Source organism: Phycodurus eques, chromosome 11 (genome assembly GCF_024500275.1).
Source record: "Phycodurus eques isolate BA_2022a chromosome 11, UOR_Pequ_1.1, whole genome shotgun sequence".
Taxonomy (NCBI): domain Eukaryota; kingdom Metazoa; phylum Chordata; class Actinopteri; order Syngnathiformes; family Syngnathidae; genus Phycodurus; species Phycodurus eques.
Window position 1 is genome coordinate 12,675,056 of NC_084535.1, and position 15,079 is coordinate 12,690,134.

At 41.6% G+C, this 15,079-nt stretch overlaps 2 protein-coding genes across 3 annotated transcripts in view; one reads left to right on the plus strand and one right to left on the minus strand.

Annotated features, from left to right (window-relative positions):
- Positions 1-1,417: 1,417 nt before the first annotated feature.
- prom2 (prominin 2) overlaps positions 1,418-15,079 on the minus strand; it is a 41,435-nt gene continuing 27,773 nt past the window's right edge. Inside the window, exon 24 of one of the 2 annotated variants that reach the window (XM_061689340.1) lies at positions 1,418-2,150. In XM_061689340.1, coding sequence (XP_061545324.1) covers positions 2,048-2,150 — 103 coding nt within the window. In that variant the 3' untranslated portion in view covers positions 1,418-2,047. The remainder of the gene's footprint in view (positions 2,151-15,079) is intronic. The other variant, XM_061689341.1, reaches the window with a different exon arrangement.
- LOC133409404 (BLOC-2 complex member HPS6) lies at positions 9,355-13,982 on the plus strand. Its single transcript, XM_061689339.1, is given in 3 exon segments — positions 9,355-12,038; positions 12,040-12,081; positions 12,083-13,982. Coding segments are annotated over 3 exon segments (2,682 nt in total). The 5' UTR covers positions 9,355-9,659; the 3' UTR covers positions 12,344-13,982.

Genomic DNA, 15,079 nt, shown 5'->3' on the forward strand with positions numbered 1-15,079 from the left:
AGGATGAATCACTGAATGAATGTATACGTAAGTGTAGATTTAAACTATCGTCCCTGCATAATATTAGTGTTATGAAGTTATAACATTGCAACACTGGAGTCATCATGTCAAGAACATGTACGGTTTCTTTTCGTAACATTAAATATTCAACAATATTCAGCTGCCAGCTCACTTATGTGATACAGGGGTCACATATTTAAATATTGACAGTATCAAGAGTCAATTTGCCCATTTTGTGAAATTGTAAAATATGATAGCTTATGTTTGTTTACATATTAGAAGTCTTTAACGTTGTCTATAATAAATACCAGCAGATCACAGGAAATATAAAATTCATACAATATTAATCTAGGTGCGTTCAGCTAAGTGTCCAATTTTGGAGTGATGAGCTCAATACTGCTGATTAATGATTCATACAGACACTTAGAATTTTTACTTTATTTACTGAATATTAGTGTGTTAATGTATGTGTAAGAGAGGAAAGACTCTGTCATGGCAGCTGCTGCTATCCTTGTATTTGGATAGAAACATCATCAATTTCCCACGCAGGAAGCATTATTTATTGTGGCCTTCTTGATCACATCTTTGGAATCGTGTTCACCAGGATTGTTGGTCATTGAGTCAAACCAGCTGAATTACATGAATACAAAAGTGGTGTGTGTATCAGACCTGTTAGATGAAAGATACAAATCTTAGATTTGATCTAAAAAGGAGACATGTGTTCCCGAGCTGTGTTTCTGTTATCAAAGATAACAGCCGAGACATGCTTACAGTTAAATGGAAATTTTCAAAAAGGATGAATATCAAGTGTAGATCATCAATCTATCCAACACGCACTCACTTTCCTTTCTCACCCATCCTCTTCAATGTTAAGTGAAGTGACCGTGTCTTTCCTTATTGCACAACAGAGAGAAATGCAACGAAACTCAGTCTGATGCTATACAAAGTTTCTCAGGGCACCTAAGCTAAACTTTGTCAGCCCAACTCCACATTGTGTATGCACTCAGCATCACTCCTGTCTGTAGCATCCTGGCACCCTACAAGAACTGTGTGTGTGCGTGTGTGTGTGTTTGTGTGCACCAGTCTGTCTGCTATCCCTCCACGTGTACATGCTGTTTGTTTGCCATATATGCCAAAAGCTTCTTGGAACACTAGCACCATTATCCATCCAAAAGCCATACAGCATGTGTGTCTTGAGTCAGGGTTGGGAGGGTTACTTTGAAAATTCTAAAACAGTTACAAGTTACCTGTTAAAAATTAGTCAGTAACATAATCAAAGTACCATAATATTAAAGTAATGCAATGTAATTACTTAAAATAATATTCATTACACACACACACACACACAAATCGTGTGTGTGCGCGTGTAATGGATATTATTATATATATATGTGTGTGTGTGTGTGTGTGTGTGTAAATATATACATACATGCATAGTGGGTAAGGAAAGTATTCAGACTCCCTTCCATTTTTCACTCGGTTATATTGCAGCCATTTGCTAAAATCAATCTTTTTCTAATGTACACACAGCACCCCATATTGACAGGGGGAAAAACAGAATTGTTGACATTTTTGCAGATTTATTAAAGAAGAAAAACTGAAATATCACACAGCCATAAGCCCTTTGCTGTGACACTCATATATTTAACTCGGGTGCTGTCCATTTCTTCTGATCATCCTTGAGATGGTTCTCCACCTTCAGTGGAGTCCAGCTGCGTTTGATTATACTGGTTGGACTTCATTAGGAAAGCCACACACCTGTCTATATAAGACCTTACAGCTCACAGTGCATGTCAGAGCAAATGGAAATCATGAGGTCAAAGGAACTGCCTGAAGAGCTCAGAGACAGAATTGTGGCAAGGCACAAAAATATCTCTGGTGCACTTAAAACATTTGCGACGACCAGAACCCTTCCCAGAGCTGGGCGTCCGGCCAAACTGAGCAATCGGGGGAGAAGAGCCTTGGTGAGAGAGGTAAAGAAGAACCCAAAGATCACTGTGGGTGAGCTCCAGAGATGCAGTCGGGAGATGGGGAAAGTTCACGAAAGTCAACCATCATTGCAGTCCTTCACCAGTCGGGGCTTTACGGCAGAGTGGCCTGACGGAAGCCTCTTCTTAGTGCAAGACACATGAAAGCCCGCATGGAGATTGCTAAAAAAAAAAAAAAAAAAATAAATAAATAAAAAAAAAACACCCGAAGGACTCCAGGATGGTGAGAAATAAGATTCTCTGGTCTGATGAGACCAAGATAGAAATTGTTGGCCTTAATTCTAAGTGGCATGTGTGGAGAAAATCAGGCACTGCTCATCACCTGTCCAATACAGTCCCAAAATGTTTGTGTGGGAAATATTTCTTAGAAAATAACATTTCATAAGTTTATTATGCTTGGTAGCAGGGATAATTGTTCATATTAAGCAGAAGGTACCTGGTGTTCAATTATTGTTATACGGGAGATGCAGTTTTCATTACTAAATGTTTTCATTTATGAGAATGGTTAATTAAATTCAGTCAAGATCAGGAGTGCTATAAATCTATTGTTTATATATTTTATTTTATTATAATAAATGGATGGATGGATGGACTACAGAACGTGCTTAATTGTTTCGTGTCTCACTTTACACTGTAAAAACAAAATCTATATGGTCACAAGGTAATTGAAGGCAGGGAAGCAATGCTATGAGTGTTCATTGAGGTGGACCACCTTCTAACATCAATATTTTATGAATTGTGTGTTTCATTCAAAACAAAACAAAAATCTTCACAGATCCACCATCATCTATGTATATTAATAATAATAAGAGGAACGAACCCTTTCCTATTGCCACTCATTACTCTCTGTCAGTCTTCAAAGGGCAAATAGTTTTAATTATTTAACTTTTATTTCAGTGTATTATACAATGGTGAATGTCTCTTCATACTTGAATGACAGTTAATCATGTTAAAATGAACAAAAACCCCTAAACAATTACAATGAATAACAGTTAATACAGACCTTTTTAAGGCAAGAGTCAGACCCCTGAACATACGTCAATTTCTTCCTCTGGGAATTAATATCACTATTTCTTTTTAAATTTAGAAGTAGAACAGCTTATGGACCAAATAAAATGTTCAACACTGGAGGTTCCAGGTTGCAAAGAAAAGGAGGAAAAAATTGTTATATACGTATGTAAGGGTGTGTTTAGACTTGAAGTGTGACGTATTTGAATTCTGCATAAGAAATGTTCATCATCTGGTCTTCCATAGCTGCAACTACTCCAGATGCTTAAAAACTTCAAACATTTTTCTAGCATCCGAGTGCATATTTCATCACTATCTCCAGTTTTTACCGCTTGATACGTTTTTTACACCCAGATCCTGTATTCCAGCAAAAATTGATCGATGGTTGAAGTGGAAGCAATTGCGGTTGCTTATTGAACGTTTGATGGTAAAACAAGCAGTGAGAGAAGTGATGACAGGACTTAAGTGTTTTTCCCCATAGCAGACCGCCTGCCTCATTGGCTGATTATATAAGAGGACATTCACATCTGTTTGTCCCTCCACACTCTTATCTCAACAATCCACACTCCCACTCGGGGCGTAAATATCATTAACCCTGGCATCACACTATTAATCCCATTCACGACTGCTGGACAAGCTGATGTTTTGGATGCTTCTGTTAGTTTTCTTCAGTCTGTTTGTTATGTAAACAATTAACATCCATCCATCCATCCAACACACACACACACACACACACACACACAATGTGTTTGTCTAATGTTAAATGTATGTCTTGGCTCAATGAAGGTTTGGAAACACTGTACTAGTTTGGTGAATTTTGCCAAAAAGGTAGATTGTCGCCCTGCAAAGGTGTAATACCATTTGTGACCAGTATTTGGCGCTACGTTCACTGGCTTCAAAGATGAAAGGACGTCTCACAATGGTTGTTCACGAGGAGCAACCATTGTGAGACGTTTAACCTTGTGGCATTTAATAGGAACAGTATTGCTAGAAGTGTGTAGGCCCTTGTATTATTGGTCATTGTACTGAGCAGAAGTGAATTGAACTTTTGCTCTTTCCTCTTCACTGGTATCATTAAATCTTGACTGGAATCCAAACTAGACTACTACTACTACTTCTTATGTAAAAATGACGTGCTGTATGGTTTAGAGCAATTCTATCCCTGAAAATAAATCATTTTGATTACAGCTGTGATTCACTGTGTTTGATTCTAGGGCTGATGCGCTGGGATGCTTTAAGGTCGTCGTCAGAAATAGCAACTCGGATCTATCAAGTTCCAATTGGATTGCAGCTTCATCCTTGAGGAGACGACGAGGAGCTCAGATTAGAGCCTCTGTCCTTCGTTTTACGCTGACTCACAATCGTCTCTTACATGCTATTACATAACGTGGTTAGAATTTCGCATAAACCGTAGTGAGAAAGTAAAGCACTATTACGTTGGGAATTGACTGTGTGCAACTGTAGCTCTCAAGTGTACTTTAACAAAATTCCACGTTGTGATATTTTACAAACAAGCTTGAAATAGAAAATGTATTCAGACCAATTGTGTTTATGTCTGACATGGCTTCATATGCCAGATAGTCACCATTGGTTTTGAAAACTTATATCCATCCATCCATTTTCTATCCCGCTTATTCTGTTCAGGGTGGGGGTGAGCTGCAACCTTTCCCATCTGACTATGGGGGAAAGACAGACTGCACCCTGGACTGGGCACCAGTCAATACAGGGCACAAAGTGAGACAGGCAACAATTCACACTCACACTGATACACTCACTGAGTGGGAACTTAACTGACGGTGCCCGTACAGAAGGCAGACGAGTAAAGCACTACAGTGTAAGTGACTTTAAAGTTTTATTATTTCTATTGTCTATTCGATTTAAAGGTCCCATATTACGGTTATTTAGACCACCATCGTGACTCTCTACACGGACTTAGTATACAAGTTTCAATTTAATTTCAAAAAACACCTTGCTTTTGTCATACGACAGTACAGAAAAGGTCGCTCTGACAGCTACTTCTGTTTGACCCAGTTTTCTACCCGCTTTGTCCATATTTGGCTAAGACAAATGGTAGTATACCTTTCCTTTCCTCTGATTGGTTGCCTCTGTGTAGAAGACCCACTTGTGAGAGCACACGTGTTTGTTATGTTGACAGCATTGGCAAGCACAAGAAAGAACAGATAGAGTACTTACATACTATAAGTGGTTATGGGCCACCATTCCTCTCCCCTCTTGCTGATATATCGCTACAAGTTAATGCTGTGTAATAGCCAGAGGTATTACAGGCCAGGAAAGGATATGACAAAATGCACTCACTAGCCATAATTAAAAATTAATTGAAGTTTGGACGTTCCTGTAATAGTGACTTGCCAAATTGCAGGAAATGAGTAATGAAGTTTCAGAAAGTGGTAAAACAGACATGATAACAATGTTCCAGCTAAAATATCGACCTCCATCTGCATCTCCCATCCATCTTTTTACATGAGCTATGTTACATCCTTGATCAGACGCACCACTTCCTGTACTCTGCAAGACGTGTTCATATTGACTGGTGAGGGCTCCACCACCCACCAAAGACGCCTTGCTTGATCCTTTGGTACGCAAACTGAGACGTGAGTGAAAGGCTGCACACAGGAAACACTCTGACATGGCAGTTGTTGCTATCCATTGCTTTTGGCTAGAAACATCATCAATCTCCCACACAGGAAGCATTATTTATTGTGGCCTTTTTTGTCACTTTTTAAAATCATTTTCACCAAGATTGTTCCTGGTCATTGATTCCAACCAACTGGAATTACTTGGATCCAAAAGAGGAGTGTGTATCAGACCTGCAAATTAAAGATACAGCAAAAGCCTCAGATTTGATCTAAAAAGGAGACATTTTTAGCCGGGCTGCTTTATGTTATCTCCCGAGCCATGTTTCTGTTATCTAAGATAACAGCTGAGTCATGTTTACAACTGGATGGAGATTTTCGAAAGGGATGAATATCAAGTGGAGACAAGGTAAGACACTGTGAGATTGCCCATCTATCCAACACTCACACTCACTTTCCTTTCTCACCCACCCTCCAAAATGTTAAGTGAATTGAATGTGTAGTTCCTGATTGCACAACAAAGAGAATGCAGCTCATTAAAAAGGCCTTGCTTGATCCTGTGGTAGAGTTCAATTAACAGCCTGGGTAAAGTCAACTCAAGAAGCAAAAAGAGATATGAGTATGTAAAAGGCTGCAAAACTGATATACGGTAGCACCAACAGCATCACAGATAGGTAGAATTATTGCAATCAAGCATTCATTTGTTTTCATTCATGTAGTATGACTCTCTGAAGACTTGATAAAAACTAAAATGGCCACTGATGGGAAAAGCTTCCCCACCCATGCTCTAAATTGCGCTACAATTATAAATATAATACACCATACTGTATGACTCAAGAATGCAAAGCCAAACTATTGTCTTTATCATGTGCTATTAAATTTAAAAATCATTGTCATCAAGGCAAGGAATTTACTAGCTGACTGAAATAGGCACACATTAATACAGCATCATAACCGGGCATAATAAGAGAAGCGCCTCAAAGCGCTTCACGAACCCACAGCTGACAAAGACGAGCGACAATCCCTGATCTAAACCGCCCAACCGGGCAAAGAAAAAGTCCAAACCCCTATTTGGGGAAAAGAGAAGAAACCTTGAGAAGGGACCACAGATGGAGGGATCCCCTTTCCAGGATGACCAGGCTGCAATGGATGTTGAGGGGACAACTTTTATCATACAATATGTTGTATAGTGTTAGTAAAAACAGCATGAAAGTCTATTTAATGAGATAAGATAACAGCAAAGGTAGGATGCCTTCAAGAAAATGGTTCTTCCTCAGAACCTGCCGTGTTCGGTCGTTCACAGTAAAACAGGACTATGTGTAGTTTAACTAAATGCCAGAGTGTCAAAATAAGTTGCGAGTAGAGATTGAAACTTTTTTTTTTACTGCGGTAGCTGCTTTAATTTCCATTCCAGAGTATTAGAAACCGAACAGAGAATGCTGTAGAACCTGCGGAATTCTTGGAGTGACCAAAAGACGCCCGTGTTTGCAAAGGTTTCGGGACAGAATGTACGTTACCACTAAGTCGGCAAGATAGGAAGGTACTAAGCCATGTAATATTTTATGAGTAAGTAACAAAACCTTAAAATCGCAGTTGGCCAGTATAGGAGTAATGTGATCAAACTTTCTTGTCCTTGTCAAAAGTGAAAAGGCAAATGAGGCAATGAAACTATCAAAACTGCTTTGGCACATGGAGCCCAAGAACCCAGCATTAAAAGACAAGCCTTTGGAGGGTTTTGAAAGAAAGAAAAACAATTACAGCAAGATGGGACATTAAAGAGAAATAAGCACATGGCTCCAACTAATTACAACTACTACTACTCTTGTCAAAATGTGAATTTTCAAGAAATTGGTCCATTATGCAAAAAAAGGTAGGGAGTTGGAACTGCTGCCATAGTATCCTAGCATCCATAGTAAGATGCCAAGGATGGAGCATAACACAGGAAGTCTATGCGCTTTCTATAACTATGAAGGCCTTCAAAGAAAGAGTCCAGAGATGTAATTCACAGACAAGTGAATTAAGCAGCCCTTTGTTTTTGTGGTAGAGTAGCTAAGCAAAAATAAAGTTTACAGTCACTGCATGAGTAAAACTAACAATAACATGATGAATATTTCCCCCTTTTAGCCGTTCCCTTCAAATCAAGAGTCATATACACAGTACAGCCTGTGGGTATTTTGAACAGGATGTGCAATTCATTCCATTTAAATTAAACCTCAGACAAATTGTAAAAAGCCCAATTTAACCCATAAATTCATATATCATAACATATGTCTGGTTGATACATCATATTTATTCATAAATTTAGTATGGCCCTCTGGAGACTATAACAACAGAAAAGTTTCCACACCACTGATTTAAATCTCTCAAAGCATGCATTCATTGAGTATAACTATCGCCACCTACTGGACATTAAGGGAAGTTGCAAACAAAAACTGGTCAACTTTAAGCATTTATTGGTTGAATGACAAGCATTACATTTCAGGTCAAAAGCAATGTTGTGTTGCACAAATATCAATTTGTAATCATGGGACAGTGTTGTGGTTATATAAGGTCAATCATAAATGGGAGACAGTAGAACTTTCTCCATGATGTGATTATGTTATTGGTATCACAAGATGGTTTAATTCAGAGCAACTCAATTAAAACAGTAGCTATTATCCATCCATTTTCTGAGCCACTTATCCTCACAAAGGTCACGGGGGTGCTCGAGCCTATCCCAGCTATCTTCGGGCAGGAGGCGGGGTACACCCTGAACTGGTTGCCAGCCAATCGCAGGGTACAGTAGCTATTACTTTCTTTCATTACTCTAAGAATGAAAGAATGGTTTACAAACAGGGTGATGTTGAAATCGTTTTAAAATTACCATTTACTTGCACATCGCCTTTTCGGGCATATTGCATGTATGCATTGTGTCCAATAAAGGCCGTATGGTGGATGGTTATGTAATTATAATCATGTTTAATTCATACAAGGCTCTTGTTGACCTGCCCTTCTGGTCACAGCCTTCTGCCAAACTGAAGGCTTTGCTAGAACATTTGAGATCTTCTATGCACACGTCAAAACAGCTGCCATAGTTACACTGTGTAGCTTTAAAAGATGGTTGCCATCCAGTCTTTTTAGGAAATCAGCATGGTACACTTGATTTTAGTGTCCCTGCCAGATGGTGCTGTGCCACGTTATATTTTATAAATATATGTAATGACTCAATTGCAAAAGTAAGGCATCTAAACCAACATTTTGCCACACAAACGTGATTTTATGATGCGCATTCGTGGGCATTTTAAGGCATTTACTCTGCATTGCAGGCCGGATAAAATGTTAGTAGTTGCAAAATGCCTATATTGGTTGTATTATCAGTACGTTTCATATTTTAGTAGAATGCGCTTAAGAGGTTTAATATAATAGTTTCACTTTTTCCTGGTTAATGATTAGATATTTACTAATATACTTTAATTTAGTGGCTTTTATGGAATTTGTCTGCATAGATCAAACAAGTGTTGATCATTTCGCCTACTTACAGAAGAAGAAGGGGAAAAAAGGATATTCGGCTTTAGGTGGAAACCATAATTAGAGAACTTAATTTGACCTTTTGTAAACTTTTGAACGCACATGTCCAACTGTTCACTGTTTCGGTAGTTTTTACACACCTTGCTGTTGTCTAAAGGAGATTCATGAATCGACCGATCCATTTCCAAAGATTGATATATTCAAAAGAATCCCCATTTGCTGATGTCAATGGCACCAGCCCATTCCTCCGCCCATTATGCAAATCAGCCTGTGTGTCCGGAAATGAACAGTCTCGTGATGTCAGCTAGCGCCGTGTAGTATCGGAATGAGCCCTCGACCAACTTCTTCGCCATGTTCTGGCAGGCAGTGGTTGATATAGCTTCAAGCGGTCGGCGAGCCATGTCGGAGTTAATTTCCCTCCCCGGCGGACGTTAAGGGCGAGCGGGGGGAAAAAAAGCGCTCACATGACGTGATGGCATGCCATTCGGTTAGCAGGTCGGTGTGCTACGCAGGCTAGCGGGCTACTCAGTACGTACATTCCGCTACTCGCCTTTTGGGAGTCATGTCGCGCTTTGTGCTGGAGCAACTGTCCGATTTTGGCGACTATACCGGCAGGAATGAGCTGTATGAGAGTTTAATTAACGAGCCTCACAACAGAGTGCCAAACGTTCGTCTGAGCCCAAATGGACGTCACGTTCATGTCATCCTCCACAAGCCGAAGGTCGGTCTTGTGACTCTGGACAAGTATGAAAGACCTCAGCTGGTCCACACTCAGAGGAAGATGGATTTGTGTTCAACACGAGGCGTTCCCGTTGTGGATATTTTATATTTGGACAATACAAATAATAATGGCGCCGGCAACAAGGTCTTTGTGGCTGTGGTTTACGAGAACGGGCGTGCTGAGTTTTGGAGGTTCCAGGATTACAAAGGAGGCTGGAGTCTCCTGCAGACGGCCGACTTGTGCAACAGTCCCCGGGCGAGAGTGGTGTCTGTGTGCGCCTGCTCTAATCTCATCATCTGGTGTGAGGAGCGACCCCCCTCGGAGAGCTCCCCCGTTCTAAGCTCTGCCAGGAATAAACTGAGACATTGTGTTTGCAGGAGGGACTTTGAGTTGGAGGAGGGGGCTGTCATTTTAGGAGGGGTGAAAATTGCCCTCCACAACAACCCTCGATTCACCCTGGTCGCCTCGGGGCAATACGTGCATCTCCTTTCTGACGTCAAAGTGAAACTGCTGAGCAAATTCTTCCTTTCTTGGTGCCCTTGTCAGGACTACTTTCGGGTCAGTGCCACATGTAAAGCCAGCCCCTTGAAAAAGCAGTCGGCGAAGGAGTCTGACTTCAGGAAGCTGATCACAGACTGTTTAGGGTTTCTGTCAGCTATAGACCCACCTGAGATCCTAAACGTCTCTCCTTCGGCTTGTGGGGGTTTGCTGCTGCTTCTCAACACGGGCTGGGTGTATCTACTGCAAAGCGATGGAATGCTACACCATATACACAAGATAGCGGACAAGAGCCTGCTTAAATATGCTGCACATACCAGCCTCTGTACATACCAGGACACCTTGGTGCTTGTCATAGGCCAAAATCTGCATCTTATAGACTTGAAGTGTGGCAGAGAAATGGAAACAATAATGCTAGACCGAGAGGGCGTTTTATTTACCATAAAGAGTGACAGATCGCCTCACTTGTTCTTAGAAACTGGACTTTTTAAAGTGGTGCGGCAGGAAATGGACACAATAGACGTAAAGATGAAGTTGCCTTCTTTCACTGCGGTGGAGAGCATTCACCCTGGAGCCCTCCTGGTGGAAGCTGTGTTTGAGGAGGCTTGTAAATATTACCAGCAGAGGAGTCTGAGTAGCACCCGGCTCACTGTGGATGCCTTAAAGAAAGGGGGCAGGTTCCAGGCTCCCATCTCTTTAGCATCCATCCTCAGTGACTACCTCAGCTCGGGGCCCAAGCAGAGAGCAGCAGAGCTGTCCCAAAATGAAGAAAGAGGATGTAGTGTGGGGGAAGACAAGCTAAAAGTCTCACTGGTCCCTGAGCTGAAGGCCTTGGTCGCTGTGGAGGAGCTAAAGGGGACTCTGGTGAGGGGCAGTGTGAAAGAAGTGGAGGTACTTTGCCAGCGTCTAGTCGAGAAAGAAGTAGCTCGGCTGCTGTCGTCCTCCGAGCTGCATCAGGATGACCTGCTCTACCTCAACTCCATCTTCGGCATCTTCCCCTACCAAGCGTGGGCGGCGACGCAAGCTGCTCTCCAGCTACACTACAACGGGGAAGGCTCTCTGTCCAGCCAGGCGCCTCCGGATGTGTGGAAAACCGTCCTCAGTCCCGCGCCAAGCTTCCTTGCCTCCCTCCCACTTACAAACGGCGGGTCAAAACATGGGTACAGCCCCAAAGCGGATCACAACGCCAACTGTACCCGTAAGTCGGCAAGCTCCCCTTTGTCCGTCATCATGCCCAGCTTTGAACTCCTCTGCCATTCGGTTTTACGCTTCCAGCCTGCTTGGCTGCCCCGCTTCCTCGAGCTTGGCCAGCAGCAGCAGGGTTCAGCCAGACTGGGGCTGAGCCTGGCCACCTCCTCCTGGAGCGTCTCCGCCGGTAGAGGAGGAGACGGCGGCGAGAACAATGTGCCCCTCTATAAGCGCGTCCTGAGCGTCCTGTCATCTATGAGAAAAGAGAGAGACCAGCAGCGGGAACTAGAGGTGGAGGTGTTGATGGTCAGCGGGCGGCCCAACGCCATTCTGCAGGCGCTGAGGATCCTAATTGGACAGCAGCAGTGGGAGAAGGTCACCCAGGTGGCCCAGAAGTTCTGCAAGCAGAGCCCCCTGCTGAACAGGGAGATCTTCACCATGTTGCTGTGTGAGGTGACCCAGCACAGAGAACTGGACCCCTACCTGGACCTGCTGTGGGCCCTGTGCCCCGAGGACCTCACAGTCACGACCATTCCTGAACTTGGTGCTGAAAAACCTCCCGCCCCCCAGCACCCTCATCCCCATCGCCCATTTCCATGGCCCTCATGCCAGGCCCCGGTCCTGCTCTCTTTGCTGACCCGCAGAGTGGTCAAGTGACCATCGGCCTCCTCAAACCTCTGCTGCGAAAAGTTCTCCAGAGGGAGACCAAGCCCAGCCAACGCTACGCCGACATCCTCCAGTCCCCCTCCTTCCCCCCTCCTGCGCCCCCCCGCCTGCCCACAGAACCAGCGCACTCACCCCAGGACACTAGCATGCTTCTACCTGCTGACCCACTGTGACGTGACCTAACAATTTTTAAAGACTCTTGGTAATTTCACATTAAAGCGATGACTACTGACCGTATTACCATGTAAATATTAATTTTAAGGTGAATTCTTCTGTGTAACATGCATGTGGATGACAGTGTTATTATTGGCTTGCCAGCGTTGTGTTAAATCTAGTAGCTTGTAACAACTCATATCACTAACCTTTGGCCATGTTCACAAGAACACAGGTACTTTTTGAAATCATGTAGGTGTGTGGGATTTGCATGTTCTCTCCATGCTTTTGTGCATTTTCTCCACTTACTCTGGCTTCCTCCCATATTCCAAAAACATTCATGGTGGATTCATTGAAGACTCTTAAGTTGTCCATTGGTGTAAATGCGGGCATAAAATGTTCCATGTGCCGTGTTACTAACTGGTGACTAGTCTAGGGTGTACCACGCCTCTCTCACAAAGTCAGCTGGGATAGTGGACAAGCGCTATCGATGGGTGGATTCATTTTAATTTGAATCGTTCTATAGTTAGCACAGTTCTCATTGATTTTTGACATTCATTCACACACAAAACACTGGTGATTTTGGCTTCTTTACAAAAAAATGTAATCGTGCCTGTTCCATGAGTTAACTTTCTTCAGGCTGCGGATTGGCTAAAACGACCTAACACCCACCTGTTGCTTTGGCATGCATTTAACAGCCAGCAAATATTTTTTTCCCACATGGACAGGGAAGATGTGGGGGAGTTGAAAATTTAGTTTTAAAAATACTTCCGTACGTGTGGACATGGTCGATTTTTAACTGGTATGTAGAAGAAAAGCTTGTGCCTGTTCGCTCTTCAGCGTCCAATGCTGTCTTGTTTCCACCCCGTCCTATTTCCACCCCGTCCAACTCACAAGACATTCCTGACAGAGATGCCAAAGGAAAAGTGACTAATAGTTGAGACTGAAAATTTAATTTGGGAGTAATTCTAGCATGAGGCACGTGATCTCACACGGTCAGCACGTCTTACACAGTGAGCTGTACACAATCAGTATCTGTTGGCCTCAATGCTCTGATTTCACATTTGGTATCACCTCAGTGACTCATGTTTGTACTAAGCTTTTCAAGTGTCATTTTGTTGGTCTGGAATCATTTGAAGTGCCGCCTGACAATCTTGAGTACCCTCTGACTGACATGCTTGACGAAACAAAATGGCTGGTCATACAGCTAATGTGGCATTTAACATGCAGTGATTTATAGCCCACAAAAGCTGCCACTGTGATATTTCCTTAACAGTATCAGCCAAGATAGTTTATTGGGTTTGAATAATGTCAAGCATTTGTGTAGCTTGAACATTCAGTGCTGCTCTAATCAGCTGTTGTTGCTGAATGTAGGAACACTTTCCTCTTTGGACTTTAAAAGTTAATTATTAATGTTGCTTCTACAGTGTTTTGTTTGAGGAAGGCTTCACTTGTGTAGAAACACACCATAACTGTGTATAAGTATTTATGAGTGAATGCTATTAAACTGTGATAAAATGTTTGTGCATTTGGTTCTTGTGTATGTAGACATGATTTTTCAGCCTCAAATGCTCTAAAATGTTCTAAAATCCTGCATGCCCACTTAGTCCTGTAGTATTTACTACATTAATTTAGCTGTTTTCCTCCTAAAAATGTTTGAACTGCACTTATGATTGTTAAATGTGTTTCCAATTTCGAAGACACGTCAATGTTTATTATAATTGAATGTATCATAGTACAGTATTGTTTTAGTTAAAATATATTAAAATTAACTATTTTACATACATTTTAACTTTTTTGAACTATGTGCTTATGTTCAGTGTACCTTTGGCAACTTAGCTACCATTAATTGAATGCCACTTGTCGTCAATGTTTTTTTTTCTTGGATAGGTTTGTGTAGCTGGTGCTTTAGCTGTCTTACTAGCAGAGGTGAGAGTCAGAGCATCTTATTCTTACAGCCAATAGGCAGGTTCCACATGAGGATGTAAAGGATCACAGCAGCAGTCCGAATGTAGAACCAGAGAGCAATCAGTCTCCCGGGAGATGTCTTTTCTCGCTTGCAAATAACCCAAGGGCCATAACATTAGGTACACCTGCACAATCTAAAATGAAAATGTAAACTTGCAGAAATAGAAATAAGGTGTTGCATATAGGTATTTGTTTCCTATAAATATCATTAAGGCCTTGCATTAATCAGTACCAAAGAAGTAGCTCAGTTTCAAAAAGGTAGGTGACAAAGAATATAAAGCGTTTAAATAGAGGAGCTGTGTAAAAAAAAAAAAATCTACCTTTACACAGCTCACAATGCTTAATTTTGATAGGCTAACATTTTTAGTACAGTGGTGTAATATTTAAAAAAATATATTTAATATTAATGTAAAGTGAATTTGTTCTATGCTTAATATGTTGGCATCATAAAACCCTTTAAGAACAAGTTTTAACTCACATTTTATAGATGCGCACCACACTGAATCGTTTCAAATGGCTTACGCCTGACACGTAATGGAGAGGGAACAAGGTGTTTGCAGAGTGACACTCAATAGTGGTGTTTTATAGGTTTTGCTGGTATAATACATTTAAAATGTGAATGAATTGTTTTGGATCGTATTGTACTGCGCAGCCAGGCTTTCCTGCATTGTGGTAAAAAAAAAAAAAAAAGCAAAACACCCATTTTTATGTGCTACTTGTAATAAAACAGTTATTAATACTACACCATACATACATGCAATATTGTATGCATAAGTGATGCTTTATTG